This window comes from Gymnoscopelus braueri (genome assembly GCF_963280865.1).
Source record: "Gymnoscopelus braueri genome assembly, chromosome: 13".
In the NCBI taxonomy this organism is placed as follows: Eukaryota; Metazoa; Chordata; class Actinopteri; order Myctophiformes; family Myctophidae; genus Gymnoscopelus; species Gymnoscopelus braueri.
The window spans coordinates 26,744,114-26,759,012 of record NC_137615.1 but is presented as its reverse complement, the minus strand read 5'-3'; the positions used below and the strand labels follow the sequence as shown (position 1 = coordinate 26,759,012).

General features: G+C 41.0%; 1 protein-coding gene across 1 annotated transcript; it reads left to right on the top strand.

Moving 5' to 3' along the window:
• Positions 1-3,370: 3,370 nt before the first annotated feature.
• LOC308097976 (putative ATP-dependent RNA helicase DDX17) lies at positions 3,371-13,642 on the top strand. Its single transcript, XM_080446167.1, has 13 exons — positions 3,371-3,713; positions 4,313-4,457; positions 4,904-5,000; positions 5,132-5,265; positions 5,531-5,596; positions 6,330-6,471; positions 6,689-6,849; positions 7,592-7,764; positions 7,936-8,046; positions 8,200-8,261; positions 8,409-8,468; positions 11,592-11,831; positions 11,937-13,642. The coding sequence occupies exons 1-13, from the start codon at positions 3,664-3,666 to the stop codon at positions 12,437-12,439; spliced, it is 1,944 nt and encodes a 647-aa protein (XP_080302293.1). The 5' UTR covers positions 3,371-3,663; the 3' UTR covers positions 12,440-13,642.
• The last annotated feature ends 1,257 nt before the right edge of the window (positions 13,643-14,899 follow it).

The following is a 14,899-nucleotide window of genomic DNA, read 5'->3' as shown; positions in this document are numbered from 1 at the left end:
CACACACACACACAGAGTATATAACCAACTCAAATTAGATTTTTATCAGGTACGTACATTATGTGACACAAATCTTATTTTTATTGGTGCCTAAACAAGAAGAGCAGAACTATTTGACCCCTCCCCTCTTGCTTAGATAACAAGAAAATCTGATTTGTGGTCCGAGACTCTCTGCTGGTGAACGGAGGGCGGGAAGGGGGTGGGTGGTTTTCACTTGGAAAATAGGAAATCTGGGAGTGGAAAGTGGGGTGCATGACGAGGGTGAAGAGATTTAACTTAGTATGGTAAAAGAATAGAATAATTCAAAAGCATTTGACTTTGTCTTCGCTGTGCGTTTTAGTTCATCCATTTAAAGTACAGGGGTGAATTGGCACTGCTTTGCATACGTTGCTCCCATTCTGCTGATGCATTAAATGATTCATTCACTTAATATGACCCAGTATCTACAGTATGTACTGTATGTACAAAAGCTAATATGGTTCAATACGTTCAAATACGTGCCCATAGCACCCTTGATGCTGCGCTTAAAATGAACAGCGGGTTATGACAGATATTATGCTAGATCATGTGGAGCAAGTGCCACCTTCACTTGAACCACATGGCATCCCCCATCCTGGAGTGTTTTTCAGTGAGTGTTCACCCTCGCACTCCTCCTAATTCTGCCTCTTACTGAAACATTGCCAAATAGAGGGAGGGATGTCTTGTCCCAGCCCACAAGATGTTCTGAATAAAGATTTACATTATAAAGTGATTTATGGACAAGCAACACTAAGACGGCCCTTGGATTACTGGACCTTATTTTAATATATGTTTTACCACAAATTATTCTTTATTATGTTTTATTACCTTAAAGGTACTTATCATGTGAAACTAGCCTGTTGAAGAGCTGTATATTGCAGAGATTTTATGTTCGAATACAATACACGTGTAAATGTTCTTTGTGTATTTACTTGACCAAGAGCTTGCAAATCTATGATTCCAACTGTTGTTTTTCTTGGGATTTCTCCCTGAATTTGAATAAGAAGTGTTGTTGACAAAGGCCACTGCTGTGGGAGAGAGATTTTAGTGTGTACAAGGGGGCGGATACAGTAGGTGCAAGCATAGCACTCTTGCAGCTGACAGATTTCTGGGGATGCTACACCTCTCTACTGAGCTCACCCAGGGGCATTATGTGTGGCACAGATCAAGCATGCTCCTCCTGGCACCATTGATAACTGTACCAACTCCACAGACTCCTCAGTGACACTCACAAATACATATTCCTAATTGAGCTTCATGAGATATATCGGCGGTTAAAAAAGATTGGACCTCTGCCCCGTAGTTTAACACCCCCATGATATTATAGGTTCATGCTCAATACGTGTTCACCGCTGTGGCCATTAGAATGTGAAAGTGGTTATTATTGGCTTTGTTGCTGAAGCCCCACAACTGTTGCCAAGTTTTAATAGTGGGGTATATGCGAATAGACTACAGTGATACTTGCTAGCTGTGTACAACATTTTCCCAAGTGACCAAAGGCTTAATGCTGAGACTTTGTGTGCACTCAGGTACAGGATCTAAAGCATTTCATGAGAACATTTTGTCTGACTTGCCAGCTCACTTACTTACTAAAGCCTTGAAACTCCCTTTAATACCCACCTTCCCACAGACACACTTTCAAGAGCTCCAGGACAGTGGTTATTCATTATGCTAACCCTTCAAACCCTAAAATCTCAAATAACAATACTCTCATGAAAAGCTATGGCTTACTGGTTTTAAACGTACCATTGGCTTAGTGATATTGAATAGGAGATTGGAATTCAATGCCTTAATTTTACTTCACCCCCACCAGGTAAAAGCATATCATGCTCATGCATTTTGATCACGCATGTGGATCCTTTTGATACTGTGTGATCAAAAAGTTGTATCTTGATTACAAAGCTGAATATATTATTATACCAGAAAGGAAAAGATTGTAAATAGGTTTTAAAATAAACACTGCAAAATATTACTGATTATTATAATATTAATGGTTTGCATACTTTGTTTTGTATTTTCCATTACTTCATATTCCTTTTACTCTTGTTTTATACCTTTATTCATTTGTATATTAGTATTATTATTATTATCTCTTAGGTTTTGATGCTTTGTCTTTGTTGATGTTGAAAAAATAATAAACGATAATAGACAAATGGAGACGTGTGCATGGTTTTCTACAGTATGCACTAACTAGACCATGCAGGATTTGAGTCCAAGGGAGACATCAAATTTCTCTTTTGGGTCTCGAGACAAAAAGTTTGGGAACCACTGAACTAGACCACCAATGCTGATATAATGTATAAAATATAACAGAATACTATATGTGAGTGGCTAGTGCAAAAGATTTAACCGATATGTATCAATTTGGTCTTCTAGATAGTATTCTCATTCATTCCCCTGAATACTGTCAGAGGTGCACTGAATATAGAATATTTTAACATTAAGGACAGTTCATAAAAAGCTCAATAAAACATCAATAAAAAGCAATGAATTAGAATGATTAGGCTACTATCAGAATATAGAGCTTTATTTAACACTTATTTGAACAAAATCAAAAATCTGTTGGCTGTAGTATGTGTCATTCAGTGTAATGAATAAATAACAATATATTTGTTGAGTTGGCTCAGAGAGACAAAAAAAAACATTTCAAGGGATGACCTTTTTGTCAGTTTAAAGCACGGTGTTTTTGTATGGTTATTTAATATTTCAATATTTCGCGCTCTATATTGGGATAAATTCACTTTGCAGGTTGCAGATCCGGTCTAGACCATAACGGAAACGGCTTGTGTACGTGAATGAAAATTATGCGCAATTTACAGGATATAGTAGGCGGGCTCTAAACCGGATCAGAGCACCGTGAAAAGCCTAGCGACAACATTAAACACAACGAATGATCTGTGTTGCCATGTCTGCTTATTATAAGCGACTTTGGGCTTGCTTTTCTGTGAAGTTGCTTGTAAATATTGGTACTTGGTAGTTGTGGGTTGCGTTTTTTTGGGCTTCTTTCTAAAGTGCAGTTGCTTATTTGGGCTTGTTTCCTTATTTTGTCTAAAGCAGTGGTTGTCAAACATTTTCAAATTGATAATATGTATTTGTCCACGGACCTTCCTTCTGAAAATATGTTGTGCCAGGGACCAGATTTGAGTTGTCAAAATGTTTTTTTCAAGATCTTTTTTTTTCAAAATAGCAGATCTACAAGATCACAACCTGGACACGTTGTTGAGAACTTGTAGATCTGCTGTTTTCAAATAATAGTCGCTTCTTTTGGGCTTGTTTTCATAGACCTGGTTGCTTATTTCTTTCGCAAGATCTGGCAACACTGCGAATGAGTTTAACTTCCGGTGGCCGTGTCGCAAGAGCTAAAATAACAACAACAACAGTGCATCAACTGTAGCGCATGTACAGTATTATGTAACTTGTATTTGATTTAATGTTTGGCTTTTGGACGGCAGAAGTGTTTGATAATTGAAAGAGCTGACTAGCTATCAATGTAACGTTTCTTTGTGGGATTCGCTTACGTTAGCATACAAGGGAAACAAACCATTGTCAAGCTAGCAAGGCCCAGTTAACATAACCAGCAATAAAACAATAACAACATAAAATTGCACGTATTCGCACCTGCTTCTATAATTGACATCATTTAAAATGAGAGGCTCATACGGGGACAGAGACAAGGACAGAGGCCGTGACAGAGGGTAAGTAACGTTAAGCTGGGCCAGTGGTGGAAAAAGTACTGAAATGTTTTACTTCTGCAGAAATACTCCGTTACAAGTAAAGTAAAAGTACAAAAGTATTGGCATCAAAATGTACTTAAAGTACCAAAAGTAAAAGTACTCATTATGCAGAATGTCCCGTTTCACAAGTGTTCACAATTTATACAAATCTTTTGAAAATAGCAGATCTTGGTTTTGTAATTATAATACATATCTACAAAGTAACTGTAACTAAAAATTTCAAATAATTGTAGTGGAGTAAAAAGTACAATATTTGCCTCTGAGATGTACTGGTGTAGAAGTAAAAGTATTGAAATTTTAAAATAATCCAGTAAAGTAAAACATCCTCAAATTTGTACTTCAGTACAGTACTTGAGTACATGTACTTAGTTACTTTACACACCACTGAGCTGGGCAAACTAGCATGCTATTTAACGTAGGCATAACATTTATTTGTTTTCTTTATGAAGAATTGCTACATATTGAGACTTTTGTAGCTTGAGAAATAGTACAACAATCCAGAGAAATGTAATTATTTTCCCAGATACTTTTAACATTGTTTATTCTATCTCGTCATGTAGAAGCAGAGGTGGTGGTCCTGCTCCTGGCAAGAAGTTTGGGAACCCAGGGGAGCGTTTACGCAAGAAGAAATGGGATATGGAATCACTTCCCAAGTTTGAAAAAAACTTTTATAATGAACACCCAGAGGTGCAGCGCTTGAGCCAGGTATATTGTGTGTGTGACTGACTGTGTGTGACTTGTGTGTGTGTGTGTGTGTGTGTGCGCGCGTGCGCGCGCACATAATTTTGCTGAATAACTGATAATTCTACAGAATAACTGAGCAGCCAGCCATTTTGCAGAATGATGAGTTATTCTGCAAAATAACTGACTGACCGAGCAAGTTATTCTGTGAAATCCCTGATCCCTGTTGGGTAACTTGGGTTGGGGCAGTGTTTTCCCCAAACAAAACAAATGTCCTACATCTAATCTTAAACCCAACCTAAACCTTAACTCATCATTTTGCAGAATGACTAGTTATTCTGATTTCTCACATTCACTGTGTGCGTGTGTCTGTAATTCATGTATCTCGAGAACCGTCCGTCCGACCGACTTGTCATTCTAACGAGCCTTGGAGATGTTGAAACTTACATTGTTGATCTTTTTGTTTTCAGTATGATGTTGAGGAGCTTCGCAGGAAGAAGGAAATCACTGTGCGAGGCACCGGCTGCCCCAAACCCACCACTAGCTTCAATCAGGCACATTTTCCTCGTAAGTTCAAATGTAAATGAGACGTACAAACACATGCAAATTAATCCACATGCATGTAGACCTTTATTGAAAACATTTGACTAGATTAATTTATTAGAACTACAATAACATAACGTTTCTCCACCCCATAGAATATGTGATGGATGTGTTGATGCAGCAGAATTTCAAGGAGCCCACAGCCATCCAGGCTCAAGGTTTCCCCCTGGCTCTCAGTGGTAGAGACATGGTCGGCATTGCTCAAACTGGCTCTGGGAAAACTTTATCTGTGAGAAACATTTCCTCATTATAATGATACTGGAAAGCAAGGGCTTTATAATTTTTTTCAAGGGTATGAATGAGGACTTCTGCTTGGCGTAAAACAAACTGTTATTTACTGTACACCAGAGTGCTAGTTAGAACTTTGATTATTGGAAACAACAACATTTTGTTACAATTGATGGAATGCCGTAAAATTGTTCAAGGGTAGATTAAGAATGTTGCCATAAATTCTGCATTTATTAATATTAAACTTCCCTTCTTGTCTTCCTCAGTATCTCCTACCTGCCATTGTCCATATAAACCACCAGCCCTACTTAGAAAGAGGAGATGGGCCCATCGTAAGTAAACTAGATTAACAAAAAATACCTTTGTTAAAGCGGCACTGTGTAACTCTTTTTACAAATAATTTTTAATTTTGTCCAATCTGTATGGTAGAGTATGTTAATACAATATAACTTGTATAATTGGGGTGGTTCTATTTTGTCTCCCTGCTCTTCTATTGAGATATTTAGTTTCTGTGTCTAGGTGAGACATGACTATAGAGCATCGCAGTTCCCGCCCACTTCCTGGTTTTTCGTGGTGCCGGAAGGAACAACTCAATGCATTTTTCCCATTGACATTTCCAAAAATATTTATATCTATTAATTTAAGCCTCGAATCAAGCCAACATGACATGAATCATGACCATAAAACGTTTTTTTCTGTGATTTCTTTTTATTTTATATTTAATTATATGATATACTATATTTAATAAATACCCTTTGTTTTGCCGTTTTCAAAAAAAAAATATCACAGAATCAAACGTTTTATGGTCATGATTCATGTCATGTCATGATGGCTTGATTCGAGGCTTAAATTAATAGATATAAATATTTTTGGAAATGTCAATGGGAAAAATGCATTGAGTTGTTCCTTCCGGCACCACGAAAAACCAGGAAGTGGGCGGGAACTGCGATGCTCTATTAGCTCAATGGTAAAAATTGCAGAACTTGCGCAGGGAACCCGGGTTGAAATGGATATTGCATCTGGACTTTGTTTTATTTCATTATTAATTGAGTGTAAATTCTGCAGTGCTTGGTCCTGGCCCCCACCAGAGAGCTGGCCCAGCAAGTACAGCAGGTGGCTTGTGATTATGGAAAATCATCACGTATTAAAACCACCTGTGTATATGGGGGCGCTCCTAAGGGACCACAAATCCGCGACCTGGAGAGAGGTGAGGAATATTTCTCTTTGTATCATACTAATTTAGGTGTACATTGTTGTGATGGTGTCCATGTTCATGCATTTCTTTATTCATTTAAGATGCAGTGTAAATGGCCACTCAAGCACCAGTTTCTTTATTTCTTACTTTCTACGTGTATGACAGACATATAATTATTGTATATAACTAGAGGATCAAATGCAGATATTGCCCTCTCCTTCTCTCCTAGGTGTTGAGATCTGCATTGCCACCCCAGGGCGCCTGATTGACTTCCTGGAGGCTGGAAAGACAAGCCTGCGACGCTGCACCTATTTGGTACTGGACGAGGCTGACCGCATGCTGGACATGGGTTTCGAACCACAGATCCGCAAGATTGTTGAGCAGATCAGGGTAAACTATTAAGAGGACTTTTGTATAATGCCTGCATTCTGCCATTTTATGGGACTGTTGTGGTTAATCTAATGATTTTGTTCTATAATGCAGTGTGTTTAGCATGGATGTTAATACTTCATGTCACATATTAGGACTTGAAATGTGAGCATAAAGGTTTAATTATAAAATTAGATGCATCCATTGGTGATGCCATAAATTCATTTGTAAAACGATGAATTCATCCTCAAGCTGTCACTTTATTTCCAAATGTCTGTCATTTTGGACAAAAAACCTGAGATGTTTTTACCAGGTGCTCGAAAAGCGCCTGAGTCTATAAACAGTCAGACCTAATCGTCATCCTAAAAATCGTCATCCAAATTCTTTTTTTTAAACAAGCAATCCGAAAAACAAGCAATCAGGTCTATGAAAACAATCTCTCACACACACACACACACACACACACACACACACACACACACACACACACACACACACACACACACACACACACACACACACACACACACACACACAGCACCTGGTAGAATATGACTTGTCATTTCTTTCTTGTTAATCCACATACTTAGTCATTCTCTTTGCCTCTCTCATTCTATCTTTACACCTGTTTGTGTTGTGTTATTGTATGTTCTACACCCTGATTCTCAAGCAAACTGTGTCCCATGTTTCGTTACACTTGTTTAAAATGATTTGGTGCTGCAGGACTTGATCTTATTGCTCATATGATATGGTCTTCACCCAGCCTGACAGACAGACCCTGATGTGGAGTGCCACCTGGCCTAAAGAAGTTCGCCAACTAGCAGAAGACTTCCTGAGAGACTATGTCCAGATTAACGTTGGGGCCCTGGAGCTCAGCGCCAACCACAACATCCTGCAGATAGTTGATGTCTGCATGGAGAATGAGAAGGAGAACAAGTAAGTAATAAGTGCCCGTCAATTTCAACTTTGTTTTCCGTCTGCTGCTAGAATATTATAGCATGTATGTGTATTAACTCAAGACACAAAGCTAAAACATTTTCTTTCCATCAATGGACCTAACATTACATATTGTTTTAGATTTGAGTGTTTGTGCCTCTCTCTCACTAGACTGCTTCAGCTGATGGAGGAGATTATGGCTGAGAAGGAAAACAAGACCATTATCTTTGCGGAGACCAAGAAACGATGTGATGACCTCACACGCAGGATGAGGCGAGATGGGTAGGTAACACCACAACTGCTGCTCATGCAGCAAGTCCGCTATTCACTTAATCACACTTAACAAGTCTCCCAGATATTTTAGTCAGAACAATAATTCAGATCTAAGCCACAGTGCTACTTGGCCAGCTGACAGGTCACCTATTTGCCTCACAGGTGGCCAGCGATGTGTATTCATGGTGACAAGAGCCAGCCCGAGAGAGACTGGGTGTTGACAGGTAAAACAAAGATATGGAGGTTTGTCCTCTACGATGATTATCTTCACAGCCTTTAGGCACTTTTTGGCTACTTTTGGTATTTGCTGATATAAATGTGCTTGGAAATGAGGCATAAAGCTCGAATCTCTCTGTTATCTCATGTTACAGAGTTCCGTAGTGGCAAAGCTCCAATCCTCATTGCTACTGATGTGGCCTCACGTGGTTTGGGTATGTCACATGTGCTCAAATGCCATGCATAGCTGATGAGAATTAAAACACACACACACACACACACACACACACACACACACACACACACACACACACACACACACACACACACACACACACATATTTGTCTGGTAATATACCGTATAAGGTAGATCACTATCCTTATTGCATGATGTAGTACATAAGGTTTGTATTCAATCAATTGTCAGCAACCATACACATATTTTGCTTTCCTTTGTTGTAGCTTCTCTTACAAAGAACATACTTCTTAAATACTGCATGTATATGAGAAGTATATATGACACAGGTCTACTTGTGTCAAGTTTAATGCCATTTTATCCTACTTGAATTAAACATAATACATAGAAACTGTGAAAATGAGAATGACATGGATTGGTGAATGGTGGTTTGATTTACTCTGAGAAGTGTGAAGATGTAAGGGGTGTGGTTGGTGATGTAGCCCCTTACAAGATGGCAATCAATTATTTAACCTAATTCTGTGTTCATTTGTTTTTCTTTTGATTTTATTATTTTTGTTTTGTTTTTGTTTCCAAGTCTCTCTTCCGGCAACTAGAAGCACACAGGCCCTCGGGAGCCTGCAGCCGGACCTAGGCATGACTAATCGAAACCTGAGTTGGGGAGAGAGACGGCCTGATTAATCAATCCCAGACACGGCCATCTCTGCTGAAAACCCAGACCAGAGCCCTCAAACAAAACTCTCCCCCTTCCAGGACACTGGCTGCCTGGGCGTCAAGGGCGGGGGAGGGAGGGGTGCTACTGGGATACCAAATTTGACCCCGGGGTGGGGGGCTCCCCTCAGCCATGCCGACAGCCTGTTACAGTAACGCACCACACCAACAGTAACAAAGACATGCCTGTAAAGCAGTTAATTTCATCCAGAGACTTTATGGACACGTTTGCAATATCGGTTGCTGTATGATATTGATTAAGAAACCCGCATAGCCTAAGCCTTCTTCAGGAGTCCTCTTACCATTCCCCAGCGCAGTTCAAACTATAACAAAGCTAAAGACCCCCTTCCCCCCCTCCCTCCCCAGAAATTGGACCATGGATGCACTCCTGTCATGATAGCCTTATTCCAGCTTCCGCAAGCTGAGAGATTATAGTGGTGCGTTACGAGAAGACACAACGGCCAGGAAGTGGGGAAGGAAAGCAGCCAGAGCTGGGCGTGGACGGCTATGCTGGAAGCTCCCCTCTGAACTGCCCCCTGCAGCCCCCGATGCCCCCCCACCACTGGCAGTGCTGTCCGGCCTCTCCCTCTGTGGACGTCATGTCTGGTCCTGGCTGGCAGGAGTCCTGGCCTGGAGGAGCCACCTCTTATATCCACCTCTCACTCCCCTTTCTCCCTCTCGCTCTCTCTGTCCTCACTCCCCTTTCTCCTTCTCGCTGTCCTCAGACCCACTATTTCCTATTTTCTCTCCTTGTTCACTTTCTATCTCTTTCTCTTCTTTTGATCTGTTTCTGTGTTTCTATTTATCTGCAAGTCCCCCCTTTCCTTTTTCCTTTCTTTCCTACCACCTCCCTTCCTGAAGTCCTCTTTCTCTTCTACCAATTCTGACCCCCTGTTTACCTGCTTGGCCTCCCTTTTGTGACCTTTACCCTGGCTCCACAGTGTGTCCTGCTTTCATCCCCCTTCCCCTACACACCTTGACACCTTTTTTTCTTTATGTGTGTGTCATACACAAAACTACCAACCCAGGGCTCTTCTGAGAACCTGTGAATAATCGTAGTCATCGCTCAACAAGTTGCAAAATCCCCTATCAGCTCTCAGCCTCAGACTGCAGACATTTCCCCTGGCATAGTTGCTCGTTCACACAAGTTGAGTTCCCTAGCCCTCTGTGTTAGGTTAAAAAAACAACTACCAACAAACAACTCTGCTTTTGTTCTGCTCCAGTGTCTGTTTCTTGTTACTACACATTAATCCCTGGGCTCATGGATACCACTGTCAAATTCTGTCTGTGTCCCGGGAGGCATTTGGATCCAGATCCTCTATGGGTCTCCTCTGTTTGTCTCCTCAGAATTATATACATCACCTGCTACAAAATCCCAACAACCACCCCTGCCACCTATAACACAGGTTTCTACAACTTTTTTTATGTCAGTGTTAGAAACGGTATAGTGAGACTATTTGTTATGAAAGCTCATCGCCCCAAATCTAACACTACCCAAAACCCCAACACCTATTTTTCCCAAGCTGAAGATGGCTTGGAGACATGAAGAGGCAGAGATAAGTATGTACTGTAACAATGACAGCATCTGAACACAGCCCAGCCTGTGTTCTGGCCTGGACCTTTCCAGCGATGGGAGGGATGTGGAGGAGTGGCGAGGTGGGAGTAAGGACCTGTTTTTGTTGTCCTCTGTGCTCTCCTCCTACCCTTGCAGACCTCCCAGGAAAGGTGAGGGGGAGGGTGGGTTAACCTTTTAAGTCATCTCTAAATCTGATACAGGGTAAGTACTTCAAACCCCAACCCCACCTCGTTCTTCCATCCAACCACACTAAGACAGAAGACCCCTCCCCCTTTTCTTTCCTAATCAGCAGTGTTTTCAGAGCCCTTTTCAACTGCAATAAGAAACAGACCTCCAATTTGCCTTAGACAAATGGATGTTTTTTTTTTAATTCTCTCAATAATTGCAAGAGCGTCACTTTAATCAACTGTCAACTTTTTTGATGGCTGCACTTTTTAACTGAAGGATTCTTTGGTTCCTTTTCTTTCTTTTTTTTTATATGTCTTCCAAATATGACCCATATACAATTTTGTTGAAAGTCTATCAAACCTGAATTGGTATATTACATTGATATTACATACTGTAGTTGCAGTAACCTAAAGTGGGGTAGAGTATTTGTCCAAATTAGGCTTAAAATAAAATGTTCTATGTGCGACACAACAATTATAGCTCAAGTTTAACAGGTAAGTGAAGATTTTCAGAGGATGATTGGGTGTCTTGCAGGTAGACTAAAGAAATACCCAAAGCGAGCATGATCATTTCATTCAATTACAGTCCGGTTTACTTTCTAACTGACATTTCTCTTTTCTCCTCTATAAAATAACCCTCCATGCCGCCACCTCTTTTCACCCCGACTTAACATTCTCCAAACCCAAGATGTGGAGGACGTGAAGTTTGTCATCAACTATGACTACCCCAACTCATCGGAGGACTACATCCACCGTATCGGCCGTACAGCTCGCAGTACCAACAAAGGCACAGCCTACACCTTCTTCACTCCGGGGAACCTCCGTCAGGCTCGGGAGCTCGTCCGGGTTCTGGAGGAAGCCCGGCAGGCCATCAACCCCAAACTGCTGCAGCTGGTGGACAGTGGCCGGGGGGGAGGAGGAGGAGGAGGTGAGAAGGCTACAGGTTATCGGGTCAGTTCTTACAGTATGTAATGTTTTACATATGCATGTCATTTCACTGTCCTCTCTCTGTCATCTCTTTTCCTGTCTGCAGGGGGCCGTCCTCGTTTCCGCGGCAGCAACTCCAACAATCCCAACCTGATGTACCAGGATGAGTGTGAGCGACGCATGCGCTCAGTGGGCGGGGCCAGCAGCAAGGATAGCCGCGGGGGAAGCGGCTTCACTCGAGATGGGCGGGACAGCCGCGTCAGTGGGGGAAGCAGCCGGGATGGCGACCGCTCCTCTTCCTCTTCCTCCTACAGAGACCGCAGCAGCAGGGACGGAGGGCGTGGCTACGGCTCCAGCTCCAACTCCAGCTCATCCTACAACCAGTATCAGAATGGCGGCAGCAGCAGTAGTCAGTACAGCAGTTCTAGAGGAGGCACTGGGTCAGGGAGCAGCGCTGGAGCACAGGGTGCTCCTCCACCCACATCTGGCCCACAGCCCCTCATGGCCCAGCAGTTTAAACCCACCCAGCCCATGATGGGCCTCATGGGACACTCCCCATTTCAGTTTGCTCCTCCACCTCCTGCCAGTTCTTCCTCGGGCAGGAAGTAATGTAGTGCCACACACACACACACACACACACACACACACACACACACACACACACACACACACACACACACACACACACACACACACACACACACACACACACACACACACACACACACACACACAATGTCATATCAGAGGTGTGATATGTGCCCAATGGTATGTAAGGATTTGGCTTACATTCTATTCAGTTGTGTACCTCTTTGCTGGTGGCTTAACCACTAAATCAGAACGTATTCACAGGTACATGGTTGTGTTTTAATGAATGTGGTCCAAGAATGACACGTCACACAGTGTACCTGCTGTTACATCAACATTATGAGCGTGCCAACATGTTGGCACTTTGTGCTTTGAACTAATAGCCTCACTAATTTGTTGAGTGGGGATTTGTTGTCATTCCTTCATCAGCATAAAATAATTGTCTTGTTTGGATCATTCTGTTGAGAGTAAAATTAGGACAAAATACCCAAATAGTGTTATGTAAAATGGTGAGTTCTTATAGCTTCTGTTTAGTCTGTAGATGTTTCTCATACGCTGTTAAAAGCTTTCACAAGCAACACCTGGCTAAAACGGACTCTTCGTTTGTTACAACTGACCTCATATGTAACGAAAAAAGTCCTCACCCTTTTTTGTACAAACCTGCTCGTTTTGTATTTGTTAAGCTTCTCCGTTGATGTAAGCTGCTAATAGCGGGTTTTAAAGTATCTGATTTTGCCTTTAGGTGTATCAAAGGTAGGTGCTTCAGTTACTTTATCTTGTGTGTTCTTTACTGTAGTGTAGCTGATCTGTTGTAGGTTTTTATACATAACTTTATTTTCATGGTATTTGTAAAGCACTAGACCCATAGAGGAGTAGTTTTCGATTTCAATGTCTATGGACTATAAACTCCTGTCACTGTTAATTGAGATTTATAGGTTTACTTCTTTAAAGCACATCTTGAGTTTAGTTTACTACAATTTCTATTTTATTTTAGGAATAACTTCAGTCATAGTGTCCTCAAACTCATGCATGTAATGCTTCCAAGTTGTCTTAGCAGTTTCTGTTGTATTCCTAAATCTGCTGAGCTCATCTGTTGTCAGTTAATCACCGGTGTGATTTTGAGTATTTGCTTCTGTGATAAGCTTTGTATAGCTTACTAACCCTATGTTCACTTTTTACTATCCTTGTTTTCTTTTTCAGGTTTCAATAAAGCTGTAGAGTTTACCATTGTGTCCACTCAATTATTTGTTTACATTATGTCCTAGATATGCATCAACCAGGAATTGCTAATCATTTCCATTTCTCAGGGCTTCATCATTGAGATAAATTCCTTGTAAATGCAAACATACCTGGGGCCTATTTCACGAAAGCAGAATTAGGGGTTAAGCCTGGATTTAACACCTATCCTGGCTTAATTTAGCCAGGATTAGCGATGAATCGGTTTCATGAAAGCTGATTTATCTTGCCAGATTAGTTTAGCCAGAGCACCCTGGATAAGTTTATCCATGACTCGATTTCACGAAAGAAAATGTACGCAATCCTACCTTAGTTACCATGGAAATTTTGCTGTAAAGTGGCTAACAGCCAAGTTTACTTAATCCAGTGCCTTGTTCTTCAAGTTTTTTTCTGTCATGGTCCCCGTCTCCCCAGCTCTTTAAACAGAAAATACATTTTCAGGTCAGGAGATAGAACCCCATAAATGTCATTGATTTGCTTAAATTTCATAGTAACTTTGTCTGCTTATTTTTTTTCTCCTGGGCAACTCCTGTTCTTCCATTTATCCTGTTTTTCTCTTGTTTCTGGGGATTCCACCCTTTTTGTGTGGCCCTATCACTGATATGCAGCCACGGCCATTCATGTTAATTTACTAGTTCCCATTCATTTGAGCAATCTGGCTCCCACGGGTCTACTATCTTTTTTCGCCTTTATCATAAAGGTTGCTGGACAATATATAGACGATGAAATGCATAATTTATTAAATAATATAAAGGTAATATCAAATACATTGTAAAAAATCACACCCTGTGTGAAGTGGGCGGTGTCTTGCTAGCTAATCACAATACTGAATGGAGTCAACCAATCATGTACAAAAGATAAATACATTTATTGAAACACTCTTTATGATGGACGGAACCATAACTTGAAAAAAAACAAAATTTTGTTTTTTTTCAAGTTATGGTTTCTTATATAGGGCTATGCACATGTGTCATGTGACACTGGCCAATCACAGTCCTGAATAGACTGTGATTGGCCAATCACAGCGCAGGATAATTGTACAAATTTCCTGGGCCCAGATCACAGCGCAGGAAAATGTACATTTTTCCAAATCTCACTTATAGGGGCGGTTTCACCGCCCAAAAATGAGAGACATGACGCTTTATTAGCAAGACAGTCTTTTATTATATTATTCCTCATTTTGCTGGTTTCCCCTAAAACCCCTTTACTGTTACAGAGTAGAACTGCATTAGAATCTCTACTGAC